Below are 17,982 nucleotides of genomic sequence, written 5' to 3' on the forward strand. Positions count from 1 at the left end.
CTGTATACTGTTTTCAAGCCCAGCGATTAATTTTATGACTATTATTCTAAATTCACTTTCTGTTATATTATTTAAATCCTTTTTGATCAGTTCATTAGCTGTTGTTATTTCCTGGAGATTCTTCTGAGGGGAATTCTTCCGTTTGGTCATTTTGGAGAGTCCCTGGCGTGGTGAGGACCTGCAGTGCACTTCCCCTGTGCTGTGGTGTATAACTGGAGTTAGTGGGCGGGGCCGCAGTCCGACCTGATGTCTGCCCCCAGCCCACTGCTGGGGCCACAGTCAGACTGGTGTGTGCCTTCTCTTCCCCTCTCCTAGGGGCGGGATTCACTGTGGGGTGGCGTGTCCCGTCTGGGCTACTTGCACACTGCCAGGCTTGTGTTGCTGGGGATCTGGCGTATTAGCTGGGGTGGGTAGGCAAGGTGCACGGGGGCTGGAGGGGCAGGCTTAGCTCGCTTCTCCTTAGGTGATCCACTTCAGGAGGAGCCCTGTGGCAGTGGGAGGGAGTCAGATCCGCTGCCGGAGGTTTGGCTCCGCAGAAGCACAGAGTTGGGTGTTTGCGCGGAGCGAGCAAGTTCCCTGGCAGGAACTGGTTCCCTTTGGGATTTTGGCTGGGGGATGGGCGGGGGAGATGGCGCTGGTGAGCGCCTTTGTTCCCCGCCAAGCTGAGCTCTGCCGTCCGGGGGCTCAGCAGCTCTCCCTCCCTTTGTCCTCCAGCCTTCCCGCTTTCCGAGCAGAGCTGTTAACTTCTGACCTCCCAGACGCTAAGTCGCGCTTGCTGTCGGAACACAGTCCGTCCGGCCCCTCCGCTTTTGCCAGCCAGACTCGGGGGCTCTGCTTGGCCGGCGAGCCGCCCCTCCGCCCCGGCTCCCTCCCGCCAGTCCGTGTAGCGCGCACCGCCTCGCCGCCCTTCCTACCCTCTTCCGTGGGCCTCTGGTCTGCGCTTGACTCCGGAGACTCACTTCTGCTAATCCTCTGGCGGTTTTCTGGGTTCTTTAGGCAGGTGTAGGTGGAATCTAAGTGATCGGCAGGACGCGCTGTGAGCCCCGCGTCCTCCTACGCCGCCATCTTCCGGAACCTCCTCAGTGCTGTTTTTATAACAGGATAGAGTGTCTGATGAATCCGATGCCCAAATACATCCAATCAGCACTTACAACTTCCCCTTTGCATCCATTGATATACATAGAAATACTTGTTTTAAAATCTAAGGAGGTGTAGGGACACCTGGGTGGCTAGTTGGTTAAACGTCTGACTTCAGCTGAGGTCATGATCTCACAGTTCATGAGTTGGAGCCCCGCATCAGGCTCTGTGCTGTCACCTCAGAGCCTGGACCTTGCTCCGGATTCTATGTCTCCCTCTCTCTCTGCCCCTCCCCCACTCATACTCTGTCTCTCTCTATCAAAAAATGAATAAACGTTAAAAAAAATTAAATCTGGGGAGGTGTAGATGGTAGGGTATGAGGAAAGAAGTCATGTAGGAATGGAGAGGGAACATCAGGGACACTTCCCAGCTTGTAGTAAGGGGGAGGGGGGGCGGTGATCTCACTGGTTAAATACTAAAAGTCAGCAGTAGGGTGAGCTGTTCAGGTGAGAATCTATGAGGACTCTGGGGAAAGGTGGTATTAAGACTCAGGAGATAAAATAATTGTTATTCTGCAAATCTTATGAGTTTCTTTCACCCCAAGCTTTGGATTATTAACATTCTTGGCACCGACCATGAAAGGTAATACAGGTTATTAATTGTAATTCTGAAATTCCTTCAGTCATGGTATTTCAGCCATGTTTCTCTCTAAATATCTGTTCTTTCCCCTTCTCTGCCAAATAACTTCCCTTGCAAGGCTCTTGAATTGCCATGACGTAAACTCTGACTGCAGTTCTCTGCGTCTTTAGACATCCGTGTCCTAAAGTTGCCTACAAAATTTTCTTTTAGTGAATTTCACTTTAGCGAAAATTCTTGAGTAAGACAGGTATCTGTTTCAAATCCCATCATCTATGCCGACGTCAAAATCACCCAGCACACCATGACTCAGTGCTCCAGGCCCTCAACTGAAACAGCACCTCCAAGCAAAGGAGTGAGCTGACCGCCTTCGTTCCTAACAATGTGAGAGACTTGGTTTTTGGGTGAGGTGTGTTCCAGCCATAGATCCTGTTGGCACAAGTGAGAGCAAGAATAAAAATGTGAATTTCTAATGTCAGTGCGATCTCTGCTGCATTCACAAGTAGAAAAATCTTGCCACATTTGAGTAACATGATGTGCTTATTTTAAAAGCTGGGAAGACTGGGGCACCTGGGTGGCTCAGTCAGTTAAGTGTCTGACTCTTGATTTCAGCTCAGGTAATGATCTCATGGTTTGTGAGATCTCTTTCTCTCCCCCTCTCTCTCTACCCCTGCCCCACTCTCTCTCTCTCCTTCTCTCTCTTTCAAAACAAATTAAAACAAAATAAAAATAAATCTTTAAAAACTGGAATACTGGCTATATAGAAAAATCAATAATTTGTTTTTCTCCCCATTTATGAATTATAATAATCTGCTGTCCCACAGGAAATATCCTATTTGAGTGACAATAGGAAAATGATGTTAGTTGCAGTGTAAAGCATAAGCAAGTTCTATTTATTAAGGATGTACTGTTTGCCTGGTAAGAACACACATTTCACTTTTATCCTCAAAGCAAGGTAGTACTTTTATCCCTTTTCTGCTAATGAAAACATTGAAACTCATGGCAGTGGAGGACTTTACGCAAAGTCACCTATCTATTACCTTGAAAAACTGGATCATGAGACTAAATCAGCCTGGACTGAAAACCTTTACATCGTTCAAAACAAGTTCTCTTGTATGAATCAGTTCAGGACCTCACCTCAAAGTACAAAAGCAGTAATTAAAGTTGAACTTTTTAAAAACATCTATAATGAACTAGATTGATTACACTTCAGAAATCTGGGAAAGAAAAACACGGCTCTAATTCTCCTCACCACCTCCAACAACAAATCCACACAATGCCGTGCTGGGAGGTCACACTTTCCTAGGTTTATTAATTTCCTAGTAAAAGAAGTGATTCCGAGAGTAAGTTTTACCTCTCATTTCTTACAGTCTGGAACTTCCTATACACATTCTGACAAATATGAGACAAACTATGTTAGGCCTAGTACCGTGCAGGATTTTATTATACTAAGCAGGCATGAAAGTTGAGAGCCTCGTAAATATTAATCACAGACTAATGAACAGTGGGAGATTTCTGAATATCAATCTGTACTAGAGGGAAATTTTGAATTAGAGACACTGCTTCCTACCCAATAAATCAGTAGTGAAAAATTGAAGGCATTCTCATGCATCTGCTTATGTAGCTAGATCTCTAGTCCTAAAGGAGCATGCAGCATGGATGCCAAAATAGATGTAATTTTATCACCCCACATGGAGCTTTTGCATTTTTAACGGGACCATTTTTTAAAATTTTAATTACCTCCAAAAGAGGCTGGATTGTATCACAGAAAACTTGAGTGCATTCTTTAGTATTAGAGTTAAAATAGTTCATGAGTAGTTGGAGCTTTCTCATTCTTCTTCATTAGCATTCAAAAACCATTGCCAAGGGACTGGAAGACTCAAGGTTAAGAGAGGAGCTGAAATGCCAAAACTTGATTGGCTTATTGCTTTTATTAAGTGTGAATGTTACTGCTTTTGTCTCTGGGCACATGTACAACACATAACATAACAAAGACGATATCTTCCATTATTATTCAAAATTTCATAAATAATAGCACATACAATCATATACACACTTGCATATCCTTAATGATTATCCATTAATGGAAAAATATCCCTTTACAATAATCAAAGTTAATTATTTATTAAGACAAGTAGGAGAGTGGAGAGTGATGTCTAAGATTTTACAGTGTTTTTGATGTTGACAAAAAACAATGGGACTCAGTTTTCAGTTTGAGGTTTGGTTTTTTTTTTCTATTTTTTTAATATTCAGTAGTATTTAAGAGCTTTGCTAGGTTATTAATATTTTAGTGGAAAAACTAAGAAGTGGTTTTTAATAATATTAATGTTTCTTCATATCATTATAATTAAAACTAAAACTTTATCCTAAATAGGTATGGTATGAGCTGTCTTTACTGAAATGACACAAACATAGTTATTAAGGACACAGGAAAGAGAAGGATCCAGGAAATAAGCCGAAATGGTGAATGTCATTCTGAAATACACCAGAAATGTTATTTTCAAAATGATTACTTTATTCCATCTCGTGTAAATAGAATAAGTGATAATTACTAAATTAAGTCATAGTGTAGCAGAATGCTATAATTAAACATTAATCACTAAGTTGTCATTTTTTATTAATCATTTCCTAGACTCATTAAAAGCAGGAGAGATATGTTGGTCCTTAATATATTCCCAGCACCTTGTAGATGTTTAATAAATGCTTAAAACTTTTTTTTAAAAAGGATTAAGTATACATTGTAGTTTTCCTTTTGTATAGATGGAGTTGTAATCTCTCTAAGGACAAATAGTCTCTTCACAAATGTTCAAATATAGCGAAAATTACAATATGGTTTCCCAACCATATATAATATGAGAACATAGAAGCAATTACAACTTTATATCCATTTCAGTAAAGTATTTGTGCTTATGCACTTGCTGCTTTCTACAATTACAACACAGGACTGATGTTTGACAACATTCATCTTATCTTCTCTATGATATTAAAGATGAGTTTATTTATATTTTTGAGCTTGCCATGTGCTTATATTTGAAATTTTCAGGAACTATTACCCCAAATGCACTATATGTATGTGTTATGTGTGGAAATGGTCATTTTTACATAAATAAAATTTTGTGTAAATATTAGCATATTGAAAATGATTTCTGCAGGTGACAATAACATAATTGGTTATCATTAGAATTTTTGTTTGTTTTACATTGTCACAAGTCATCTTATTTTTTTTCATTTATAAGCACAGTCAATGTAATAATAGATGCCTTTTTTTATGTTTAAGGAGATTTTGAAAATACTAGAATGTGTTTTAATCAATATTATTAACAAAAAGTAGAGTTCTTCATTGACCAGTATCCTTGTGGATATAATTTCGTATAGTAGTCCCCATCTCATTTTACCTTATTTAACTTACTTATTTTTCATAAGAACCCACTGGTCTTATGGGTCTCAGTTTAAAAATACATTTACATTCATCACAGGGACTTATAATAATTTGTAGCTAGTATTCCAGACAAATGCTGTGAAAAATACTGAAGTAGTTAAAGAGGACACCAAAACAAATAAGAAATATTTACTTTTAAATGAACTTTAACAGAAAATATCATAAATCTTTAAGGTTTATCATTGTTCAGTATAAGATAACCAATATAACTTAGATATACCACCAGAAACAATAACAATTTAAGCATAGCAAGGTTGACAAATGTAACTTGTATTTAAAACTTATAAGTGTTAAAATCGTAAAAGTTGTTAATCAAAGTAATCCTAAAATCTAATAAATAGAATTTTAATAGTTTTCTAGCAAAAAAAATCTTCATTTATTAAGGTAGTCTTGTAAAGTTTATTAAAATGAGAAAGTAGAAAGTGGTGGATAATTGTCTAAGTAGAGATGACTGTCACATTTTTCTGTTGGTCATGAGACAAGAAGGAAATGAAGTGAGTGAAATACCTATATATTCAAGTATTTTATTCTTGCTGACTTTAGTAGCAGTAAACCAAACTTGTTCAATATCAGGATTAGAGACACACAAGATGATTTTTACCTTTTTCCCCCTGTATGGTAAAAGTAAAATTTGTTGTTCCAATTAACTAGATATATTGCTTTTAATTATTTTGTTTTCTACACCATGAGTTACAATTGTTTAGCTGTAATGAAGGAATGACCTAGAGAAAGGAGGAGGGTGGCAAAATTTTAAAGTTTAATTCTAACACGATCGTGACACAAATTGCTGCATAGCCTGACAATGTGTGGACTTGCGATGGCGCTTTCCACCTGCCCACGGTACATTTTCATATGGGATTACCCCTCTGTAGTTTCCTGTCTAACTCTGGTTTTCATCTTTTCAGGTTTGGATTTATCCTTCATAAAGATGAAGCTGCATTACAAAAAATTGATCTTGAAACCATGTCATACATCAAGACAATTAACTTGATGGACTATAAGTGCATTCCTCAGTCATTGGCATATACGCACTTGGGAGGATACTACTTTATTGGCTGCAAACCTGACAGCACTGGGGCAATTCCACCACAGCTTATGGTGGACAGTGTAACCGACTCAGTCATTGGATTCAATAGCGATGTGACGGGCACTCCATATGTCTCTCCAGATGGGCACTATCTTGTCAGCATTAATGATGTGAGAGGTCTTGTAAGGGTCCAGTACATTACCATCCGAGGAGAAATACAGGAGGCTTTTGATATTCACACAAATCTGCACATATCTGATCTGGCATTTCAGCCATCCTTTACTGAAGCTCACCAATACAACATTTATGGTAGTTCAAGCACACAAACTGATGTGCTCTTTGTGGAGCTCTCCTCTGGGAAGGTTAAGATGATAAAGAGTCTTAAGGAACCACTCAAGGCAGAAGAATGGCCTTGGAACCAGAAGAACAGGCAAATCCAGGACAGTGGCTTGTTTGGTCAGTACCTGATGACACCTTCCAAGGACTCTCTCTTTATACTAGATGGACGACTCAATAAGTTAAACTGTGAGATCACTGAAGTTGAGAAAGGAAATACAGTCATTTGGGTTGGAGATGCCTAGAAGCCCTATTAGATAATTATTGAATGAAGAGTTTTCCAGTACATTGCACTTAACCCATTGTTTAAATTTACAGCTTAACTTTTCAAGATCACACCCTAGTCAAACATAAGTTACTTGATAGACCCAAATAAAACAGATTTTTTTCTTTTGCAAAGATGAACACAATTAGTAATATTGGTTGACTGGAAATATTTAACACAACATTTAATAAAAAAACTAGATCAATCACAAGATTCAAATCTATAATTACATTCAAGCCAACAAAGTAGAAATTTAAACAATTAAAAAATAACTGCAGGGAATTTCAGATGACTTTAAGCATTTCATTTTGGAAGTGGTTTATCTATTATTTTTTCTCTGTCTTTTGGTATGCTTAAACTAGAAATAAAAAGGTATTGTGGAACCTTAAAATTCTTACTTCAAAATATTCTGTCCCATCCACTGTTTATAATCTTTTGTGCCTTGAAGGGAATGTCACAAGAGGAAAAAGTAGGTTGAAAGCTGCATACTGAACACCCTCATAACTACAAGTCTTTTGTCATTAAAAGAGAAAAGTTTAACATCTCTTACACCAAATCCTGTCTTCAGCATTGGTTTAAACCTCAACGAAATATCATTTGAAGGCATAAGTTGACCTTAGGTCGTACACCAGTGACAAACTCTATTTAATACTTACTATATGGTCTGCAGCATGCTATGGAAAATGAGGAGGAAAGGAGGAAAAATAATTATGAAAAAATGTTTGCAATGTATTCTCTATTCATTTTGCTTTTAATCATTGGAGTGCATTGTATTTTTAATGCAAGTTTGTCTGGGATGTCAACTGCTTACAAATGTTTATTATTAGCAGAATCGATTCCTTTCTTTTCATGTAGTCCAGAATTGAATCAGCAGGAACTTTCAGTTTTAAAAAAGTAGTACCATTTGTATCTGCTTAGAGTAAACCTCATATGGGGAAATTAACACCAAGAACTGATGAATATTAGCGGGTTAGGAGAATTAGTAGCAGAAATTGGAAATAAGGGGATAGCTCCACAGTGGTGAGTAAAGACATACTTCACTATTGCCTTGGCAATTTAAATATAACTCATCAAAGAACTTCATTCCTTAAGAACTTTCCTAAATGACTTCTGCTCAACTGCTACATAATCCTTAAATGACCCCATCATTAACTCTGTGCTATGGTTTGAAACCTAACTAATCCTCTTATTTGAGAAACTGTATAGAAGTAAAAATTATTGCTTCTTTTTTTTAAGGGCAAATAAAAGGCCAGTGGACATGGATTAAAACTAGAAAGTTGGTTTACTGAAATAAGCAGATAATTATCTAGGCTTAAAGTAATAGCTTACATGTTTGGAGAATCTTTTTACTTATTTTTTTTTAATTGTTGCTAAAAATGCTAATGGGCTGTTGAAATGACCTCCGTTTACTGAAGGTAATCCAATAAGGTCTTTTTTAAATACAAATTTTACTCAAGTTTAAATTGTATAAAACTGCTTAGAAACCTGAAATTTTATAGTGTGTAATATCTTATGTATATATAGCATCCTGAGCTGTGTGATACAGTAGATTTCTTCTTAGCTTAAGGAAACATTATGGGAGGTAGATTTAATAAACAACAGAGATGAGCTTATGTTTCTACTTACCTGCTTTCCTTTTTAGCGATTTTCTCCCTTGTGAACATGAACCATATAAAGTGTCTAATGATTTAATGTAAGTCTGTCTCATACATCCTTCTTCGGTAGCTTACACCATGTGGATGCTCTGTCTGTAGACATTGCTTGATAAAAGGAGAATAAACCTCTTAAATTTTAACGCTTGAGTTCAGTCAATGTTTTAATGCGCATAACAGTGTTTTGTTTTGTTTTTCCTCCACGTGCTCATAGTCTGGTACTCTGCATTATTTTGAAAATTGATGGGATGAGGTAGAGGGCAAGTAAAGTGAGAACAATCAAAAAAAGGTAATTTAGTTTATCTTTTTATAGAAAATGTAAGTTGTATTGCAAATAATGATGTCAGTGATAATGTGGGTATGTGTAAACACTGAAAGTTTAGAAAAACCAAGGTAAAATTATGAGATAACTGCACTAAACAAACAAACAAACACAACTCTATCAAAGAGCATATTTCTACTAAACAGAGTAAAAAGTGAAGTGATAGCAGTGAAGGGCCCTGGAATGAGAAAAGGTGTGAAACAAAGAATGGGAATATGATATGGGAGGTCCTTGACTGAAACTGAAGAAGTAAATGTTTTATGTAAAGAAGGTGATATTTGAGAAGGTAAGAAAAGTAGGTTATGATCAGATTTGGGACGGTGGGAGAGGAAGAAGAAACCAATGTAAAGAGTTTGGACTTCATCCAGACAATAGGGACTCAATAGTTTTTGAAAACAGAAATGCCAGTGAAAACAGAACTTTTAGAATTTAATATTATTATTTTTTAATATTGTAAGTTTATTTATTTTGAGAGAGACAGAGAGAGTGAGCAGGGGAGGGGCAGAGAGAGAGAGAGAGAGAGAGAGAAACCCAAGCAGACTCCACACATCAGTGCAGAGCCTGAGGTAGGGGCTCCAACTCATGAACCATATGAGATCATGACCTGAGCCGAAACCGGGAGTCAGATGCTTAAATGAATGAACCACCCAGGTGCCTCTAGAATTTATTATTTTTTAATGGAATGAAGAGTTGACTGAAGAAAAGGGAAATTAGAGGAAGAGGTATCAGTTGAGAGGCTGCTGCAATAAGGTGAGTTTATAGTTTTTAATATAAGAGAATTAATTTGAAAGTATATATTTTGAAACAAGGGGTATTAAGGAACCAGACATGAAATGCCAACTGAATACATATGGGTCATAAAAAGAGGTAAACATGACCGGTTTCAAATACGACATCATTGATAGAAATTGGAAAGCCATGAGGGAGAAACAGATTTGGGTCAGAAAATAAGAAACTAGATAAAAGGCAAATTAACTGAAAATATTGGGCAATGGAATATATTCCCAGAGAAGTGTCAGCATGTATGGCAAACCAACTTCCATTTAATTATATCTACGTAAAGTTGAAGCATTTTTTAAAAAATGCAATTTAGAACCTTATTGCCTTTCAGATTCCCACTCAAAAATTCCTCACAGGGTTTTCTTTTGAGAAATAAGTTAATTTGACTGGATTTTACATTCAGTAGTAAAAGATTTTACAGGATGAAACAATATGTTTAATCATATATAACAATTTATCATATTATATAAATTTTCAAGTGAGAAAAATATTAAGGATAAATACTATCATGGAAATCAATACAAGATGAAAATGGACAACCCACCATTACAGCCTTAAAAGGTCATCAGGGGCTACTTCTAATGCCACTTGTTCATATATCTACCATTTATCTGTTCCTGTATGAATGGAAAAAAAAAAGAACTACAGCAGCACCTTATCAAAGCCGATTTTCACTATCCTTCCGAAAACACTCAAATATCATTTACCTCTTCTGGGAAACTTCATACATAGCAATGTATTCTGAAAGTTATGCTATGGAAGTTCTTGTCTGCAGTCTTAAGTCTTGGTAAGTTTTCCTACTTCCCAGGAGATTAAGTCTTAAGCAGAGCATACAAGCATATTTTTGTTTATTTGTCTGTTTGTATTTAATAAATTATATAGTCCTATTGGTAATTGGAAAAGCACTTAGCTTTTCAGTAATATTCATCAGCAAAATGTAGCTGTCTCTGTGGTATTTAATGGGTACATCACAGCTATTTTACAGTAATTTTCAGCTATACTTGGTGACTTAGAAAAGTTTTAATTGTTCTTTTATACTAGAGCTGAGAAATGATAGAATTCTCAATGTTTTCAGATTCATGTTTACATACATAATTAAATTTTGTAAATAGTATAATTTGGATGAAACTAACACTAAAATACCAAACATGATTCTGTTTTAATGTTTGATAAATGTATTGAAGACACATTTCAACACTTTTAAAAGAATCAAAATTGCCTTAGTGTCAAAAGAATAGACTGTTACTTGAATTAAAAAAAAAGTCTGTTATTCCTGTGTGTAATTATTTTTACACTTCTATGAAAAATTACAATGTTCTTTTATACCTGGATCTGCATACTTGTTCAGTGTTACACATTACAAGAGGACAGTCTCATGATAATCAAGATAGGGACTCAACATACATGAAATATATAGCTATTAGAAGCAAATAATCATTTATTACCATACTGTGCCTCAGCTTACCCACCTACTTTCAAACCAGTTTTGCTCTTAATTCAAATTATGCTCTGTGGTCAGAACTATTAGCAAAGAGTAGCAAGCATTCAACATTTGAGCTTATGAATAAAATATAATCCATGACTTTGTCTAGATCAATAAACATCCTTTTGATACATTAATTGTTCTTTAGGGAAATAACTATAATAAATTGGGAAAAAGTAAATATATAGATTAGATTAAAGATATTATATCAACACATAGCATGTTGATTTTGCATAATTTAAAAATTTGATTGTTGACAGAAATATTATATTATTCCATTTTGTCAATTTTGGTGCAACTGCACCATATGCCATGCAGTTTTAGATACTGCAGCAATTAGACAACTCACTGTGTGTGTGTGTGTGTGTGTGTGTGTGCGTGTGTGTGTGTTAATTAGGGCATATGCAAAAATTGAAGCATATCTGGAAATATTGGATAATTAAATTTTAATATTCAAACATATCCCATTAGTATTTTAGAATGTCTATTAAATCTAGAATGACAAGATTGATTGTCAAAGTATTTCAAAGTATAAGCTAAAGACACCTGAGTGGCTCAGTTGGTTAAGTGTCCAACTCTTGATTTTGGTTCAAGTCATGATCACAAGGTTCGTGGGTTTGAGTTCCGCATCAGGCTCTGCACTGACAACATGGAGACTGCTTGGGATTCCTTGTCCTTCCCTCTCTGTCCCTCCCTCTCTCTCTCTCTCTTTCCCTTTCTCAAAATAAATAAATAAACTTTAAAAATGAATAAATAAATAAATAATGAAAGTATAAGCTACATAGAAGTAAAGAATATCGTAGAAACCAAATAGTAATGGGTCTTAATTCTGGAGATTCTATTAGATCAAGTAAATTAAGTGTATATATGATCTGAATAATGTAATATTAAGATTTAACAAATGGCTATGTGTGTGTATATACACACACACTTATACACATCACTCCCTTGATTTTTTCAAAATTACTAGTACATTTTAAAATCAATTACAAACACAAATTTAATAAAGAACATAATATATTTCATTTTTTTTATGGCTCAAGCATTTTCCATTGTGTATGTATATTATATGCATATATATATATATATATATATATATATATATATATATATCACTTCTTCTTGGTCCATTCATTAGTCAATGGTCACCTGGGCTGTTTCCATAATTTGATTTTGTAGATAATGTTGCTATAAATATCAGGGTGCATGTATACCTTTGAATTAATATTTTTGTATTCTTTGGATAAATACCTAGTAGTGTGATTGCTGAATCATAGGGTAGTTTTATTTTTAACTTTTTGAGGAACCTCAAAAACCTCTGTTTTCCTGGGTGGTTGCACCAGTTTGCATTCCCATGAACAGTGCAAGAGAGTTCCCCTTTCTCTACATCCTCACCTATACCTGTTGTTTCTTGTGTTGTTAGGAGCCATTCAGACAGGTGTGAGGTGATATCTCATTGTAGTTTTGATTTGTATTTCTCTGATGAATATCTTTTCATGTGTCTGTTTGGCCATCTGTATGTCTTTTTGGAAATGCATCTATTCATGTCTTCTGCCCATTTTTTCAATTGGATAAGCTAGAGAATATTCCATTAAGTGAAATAAGTCAGTCAGAGAAATACAAATACCATATGATGCCACTCATATGTGGAATTTAAGAAATAAAGCAAATGAACATAAGGGGGGAAATAAGAGAGAGAAAGAGGCAAACCAAGAAACATACTCTTAACTATAGAGAACAAACTGACTGTTACCAGAGGGGAAGGGAGAGTGGTTAAATAGGTGACGGGGATTAAGGAAGGCACTTGCTGTAATGAGCACTGGGTGTTATATGGAAGTGTTGATTCCCTATATTTTACACTTGAAACTAATATTACAGTATGTTAACTATACTGTATGTTCACTAACTGAAATTTAAATACAGACTTTAAAACAAAAGAAAAAAAAAAGAAAGAAGATGATATAGAAAACATTCTCAATTCATTTGAAATAAACTAAGAAATAACAATTTTTCAATCACTTAAGAAGTTATAAATATGTAAATTAATAAGCAAAAATATATACAAGTATTTATAAACAACACTTTAAAGAAAAATTAAATTCAGATATGCCCAATCTAGATTCTTTATATAATAATAAAAATGGAAACAATATAATTAAACAATAATATGAAGATTCTGACATTACTTAGAAAGTAGAGATCTGGAAAGAAAGTTACTGCCACTCTAGTAAAAAGAAAAAGCTGAAAAATCAACAAAATTATAATTTCACCTGAACATATCATACATTTGGATTTGCAAGTTCCCCAAGTAGCCCTTGGCATGGCACAAGAAAAAGGTGGCCTCCATAAGAGCAGGTGTCAAGATATCTGCTAAAATTTTGACAAATTCTTAAAGGCTATGGGTCAGTTAGCTTATCAGTTAGGAACAGCTGCAGGAATGGAGAGGGGGTGGTTCAGGCACATGAAGAGTTCATATTCACTTTCAATATTGTTTCACAGGCCTCTACCATGTGCAGGCAAAAGGATCAGAGAACAGGCAGGAGATCAAAGAGAGCTGCCCAGGCAGCATGGTGTGTAAGTGGTGTCCAGTTGTGGGGAGACAGACATTTCCCCCGTGCCTTGACTCCTCTGCCTTGGAAACCAAAACATTAAGGAGCTAAGATATGGGCAGTCATCTGTCTCACCCATGAGGGGCAGGTTAGGATCTATATTTCTAGCAGCTGAAAATAATATCTTTTATGATTTTTTTTAAATTTTTTTCTACATTTATTTATTTTTGAGAAACAGAGAGAGACAGCATGAGCAGGAGAGGGGCAGAGAGAGACAGAGACACAGAATCAGAATCAGAAGCAGGCTCCAGGCTCCAGGCTCCAGGCTCCGAGCTCCGAGCTGTCAGCACAGAGCCCGACGTGGGGCTCGAACCCACGAACCGTGAGATCATGACCTGAGCCGAAGTCAGACACTTAATCGACTGAGCCACCCAGGCACCCCAAAAATAGTATCTGTTAGATAGCATACTACAGCAACTCTAGATCTTCTCTCTCCTCTCCTTGTTTCTTCATTTACTTGATTACTGATTTAACTGGACAATTGAAATAAAATACAGAAACCCCACAATGTGAAGACTCTGATGTTACTCCTCAGAGAACACCACATTATGTGGCATATGCACATTAACTCTAGGATGACATTGTTTTAGTCGGTTTGCTTATACTATTTCTTTACTTGATCTCTCTATTTTGGCATTATACCCAGCTGTTGAACTCCACTAATTGCTTTATCCATTCATCAGTCAATGGACACGGGCTGTTTCCATAATTTGACTTTTTAGATAATGTTGCTATAAATATAATGGTGCATGTATGCTTTTGAATTCACATTTTGTATCACTAATTGCTGGCAGAATTTATTATTATTTTCAGCAATGTCCTGGGAAACAAATTGCTCCAGTCTGCCCAATTAAATCTAGACTCCTATGCAGGGATAATTTTGAGGCATCTGATCATGCCCTAGCACTTTCTCCCACAATTATTTCAACATAGCTCTCCTTTACTGTTTCCTTTCCTGGTTATCTCTGGAAAATTAGCTGACTTATGATTTAATATATTACCCAGGTAGAGTAATCAGCTTCTTAAATTTTGCATAATTTTCATTTTTTAAGTTTATTTATTTTGAAAAAGAGCATGTGATCAGGGGAGGGGGAGAGAAAACCAGAAAGAGAGAATCCCAAGCAGGCTCTGCAGGGTCAGTGCAGAGCCCAACATGGGGCTCTAACCCGAAAACTGTGAGATCATGACCTGAGATGAAACCAAGAGTCGGACACTTAACCGACTGAGCCACAGAAGTATCCCCACCTTCTTCTTAATTACCACCAAAATCTCTAATGTTTTGAAGAGCCCTTAGGTTTGAATTCCTTCACACTCTTTTGCGAGTCAGATTTTTATGACTATAGGGTCTATACTCTGCTTTTGAGTATGTGAATGTGTGTGTGTGTGTGTGTGTGTGTGTGTGTGTGTGTGTGTATGTGTGATCTGCCTCTCCCTCTTTCCTGTGACCTGCAAAATATCTGAACCACAGCTTTGGAGCTGGTGTTGGAAATAGTTGCTCCCTACTCTTGGACTGATACTCCAGTTTTATGAGCAAAGCAGTGGGTGGGAGGTGGTAGCTTCTGTTCCTCTAAGCTTTCTTCTCTGATCCTGGAACTGTCTTAAAATTATCTGCAGGGAACATCATGATGTAACATCCCATTAGCTCTCTAATCACCTGATCATGCCCTAGCACTTTCTCCCACAATCATTCAACTGTAGTCATATAGCTGTCTTTCTTTTCTTTTGAAAAACTACTCTTGACTTGGGTCTTAACATGTTGTTTTTTTCCACTTATAATGCACATTCCCCAGATATTCTCATGAATTCTTTCTTTACTTTCTTCAGATGTCTGTTTACTAGTGAGATTTCTTGACTACCCTATTTAAAATTTGAAATCATCTTCCAAAATATGCTCATCTACCTTTGCTGTTATGCATTTCCATAAATGTATCAACATCTAACATACTATATTATTTATTGTGTATTTGTTTATTACCTGCATAACCCCAGCCAACACATTCACATAATGCAACCAAATAAGAGCAGGGACTTTTGTCTGTCTTGTTTATATCATATCCAGAAAAAGGCTTAGAATGTGGTAGGTCCATATTAGGCAGTCAATAAATGTATGTGAGACAACTGAATTGTTATTTTAATTGGACTCAAACTATTTTTGGTCTCTATAGAATATATATTTAACTTTTGATAATCTCAAATCATTATCGTAAAAATGTATTCCTTGAATGTTATTAAACTGTGCTAATTAACTGTGGAAACATTCAGGCAGGAGTTTTCTATTTAATATTCTATAATTTTCTAAAGTATTAGAACTAATAGACATATAATGAACATTTGAATAGATGATGTCTTTTTTAAACATTTGTCATCTCAAATGTAATTGCTTATGTAAACATGATATTTGTTATGCTAAAGATTAATCCCTTCCATGTATTATTAAACTCTAAATTAATATGTATCATGTTTTAGTTATTTCTAGAGGCAGATTGTCCTTTATATATTAGCCGTGCCACAAAAAAGCATGCTTACATAAAATAAATAAAAAATGTTGCATCTTGGTATCCTAAAGAAATATCAGTATATTGGGGGATGATAATTGTATTTCTGTTTCAAGATTACTTACGGAATCAAAAGTATTCCACTCCTTACTGGAGGCAGCTACAATTTTATTTAAACTTTATTGTTTGATGAATTTATACTTTCCCAACACTCAACCTGAGATAACTTGCCTCTGATTTCTCTTACTCATGTACGTGCATAAAACTTTTCACTGTTATCCAACTATGTTCAATATCTCCTTCCATTATTAGCTCAGTGTTTATTTTTGCTAATACTATTAGTTATGATTATTTGAACCAAGTAGTGCTATCCAGAAAGAGCATGCTGATTAAAGAAAATTATAGTTAAAAAATAAGTAAATGGAAAAAAGTAAATGTACACATTATACTTGAAATACTAAACTATGTTATTTATAAATTGTATTTTTGAAGTCTCTCAGAATATTACTAGGATCAATTTTTGCTTTTTAAAAATCTGAGAAGAGAGACAAAATTAAGGAGAAGTTTATACAAGGAAAATAAATAAGTAGTCCCAATATTTACCTAAAATATTTATCATTTTTAAACCCTCCTAGATTTTTTTTCTATAAAACCCATTATTATTATGTATTCTCTTAACTTGTAAAACCAAGTAAAAATAAATTTAACAGTCTAAGCCTAGGAGAAATGTACATAACCCACAGGATTGTGGGAGAAGTGATATTATGGAAGGTGCATAGAATTCATATATTAAGTAAGGTATGAGGGAGAGTCAGCTATAGACCTAAGGTAAGCAAATTTAAAGCTCATAAATTATTAATATTATAAAAGCTTTAAAATAGCATTATTGGCAATAGTATAAGGTATTAATTTGATTCATAAAAGGTCCAGGTTGCAGTATACAATGTCCTGCCACATTGTATTAAGCCTATAGTCTCAGTTATATTGGAAAAGCCCCAAATAAATCCTCCTTCCTCCTGGGCTTTGGAGCATATCCATGTTATATTTTTCAGAAAAAAAAATGAAGTTAAAAGTAGCTTCTTGTTTACTACTGGCTGAGACTAAACACTTGACCATGTTGGACAAAGTTACTGTATGACTTAAATTATGCATTATGGAATGAATATTACTTAACATGTTGAGCCAAAAAACTGAATGTCCATGACAATCCACTCATAGGGCAGAAAGAAAATCTACCCCAGTCTAGAAAACTTGGAAACACTGGCTTTGCTTGACTTTGCCCCAACTTACTTACAAGTTGGAGTTTCAGGAGAAGAGAGGGAATTCAAAAAGACCAAAGAGTACAATACCAGCCTAGTGTCACACAGAGGAAATTGAATCATTTTTCCCACTCCCAATGTCAGATCAGAAACCAGATATTTTGCACAGGAGAAGAGGCAGACCATAAGAATAAATAGCTCTAAAATTTCCTTCGAAATAACTGATGTTATTTGAAACAGAATGTGAAGAATTAAGGTTAGAGACCACTCTTACAAACAATAAAGATCTGGATTATAAGCAACTAAGTGGAGGTTGGTAGCTCCACTTACAATTTACAAGATAAATTGTATGCCAACAAGTTTATGAGAAAGAATTAGAATTTACTCAATAAATTAAAACAAAACTACCACATGACCCAGAAAATCCACTTATGGGTATTTATCAAAGAAAATAAAATCACCATCTCAAAGACAATGCATCCCCATGTTCACTGCAGCACTATTTACAATAGGCAAGATGTGGAAAAAAACTTAAGTGTTCATCAATGGATGAAGAACAGTGACACACGCACACACACGCACACACACACACAATGGAATAA

At 35.7% G+C, this 17,982-nt stretch overlaps 1 protein-coding gene across 1 annotated transcript in view; it reads left to right on the top strand.

The window, feature by feature from the left end:
- Positions 1-6,874, top strand: part of FSTL5 (follistatin like 5) — a 793,609-nt gene extending 786,735 nt beyond the window's left edge. The window contains exon 16 of the mRNA XM_042935151.1: positions 6,058-6,874. Coding sequence (XP_042791085.1) covers positions 6,058-6,760 — 703 coding nt within the window. The 3' untranslated portion in view covers positions 6,761-6,874. The remainder of the gene's footprint in view (positions 1-6,057) is intronic.
- Positions 6,875-17,982: the final 11,108 nt, after the last annotated feature.

This window comes from Panthera leo, chromosome B1, assembly GCF_018350215.1.
Source record: "Panthera leo isolate Ple1 chromosome B1, P.leo_Ple1_pat1.1, whole genome shotgun sequence".
Lineage (NCBI taxonomy): Eukaryota > Metazoa > Chordata > Mammalia > Carnivora > Felidae > Panthera > Panthera leo.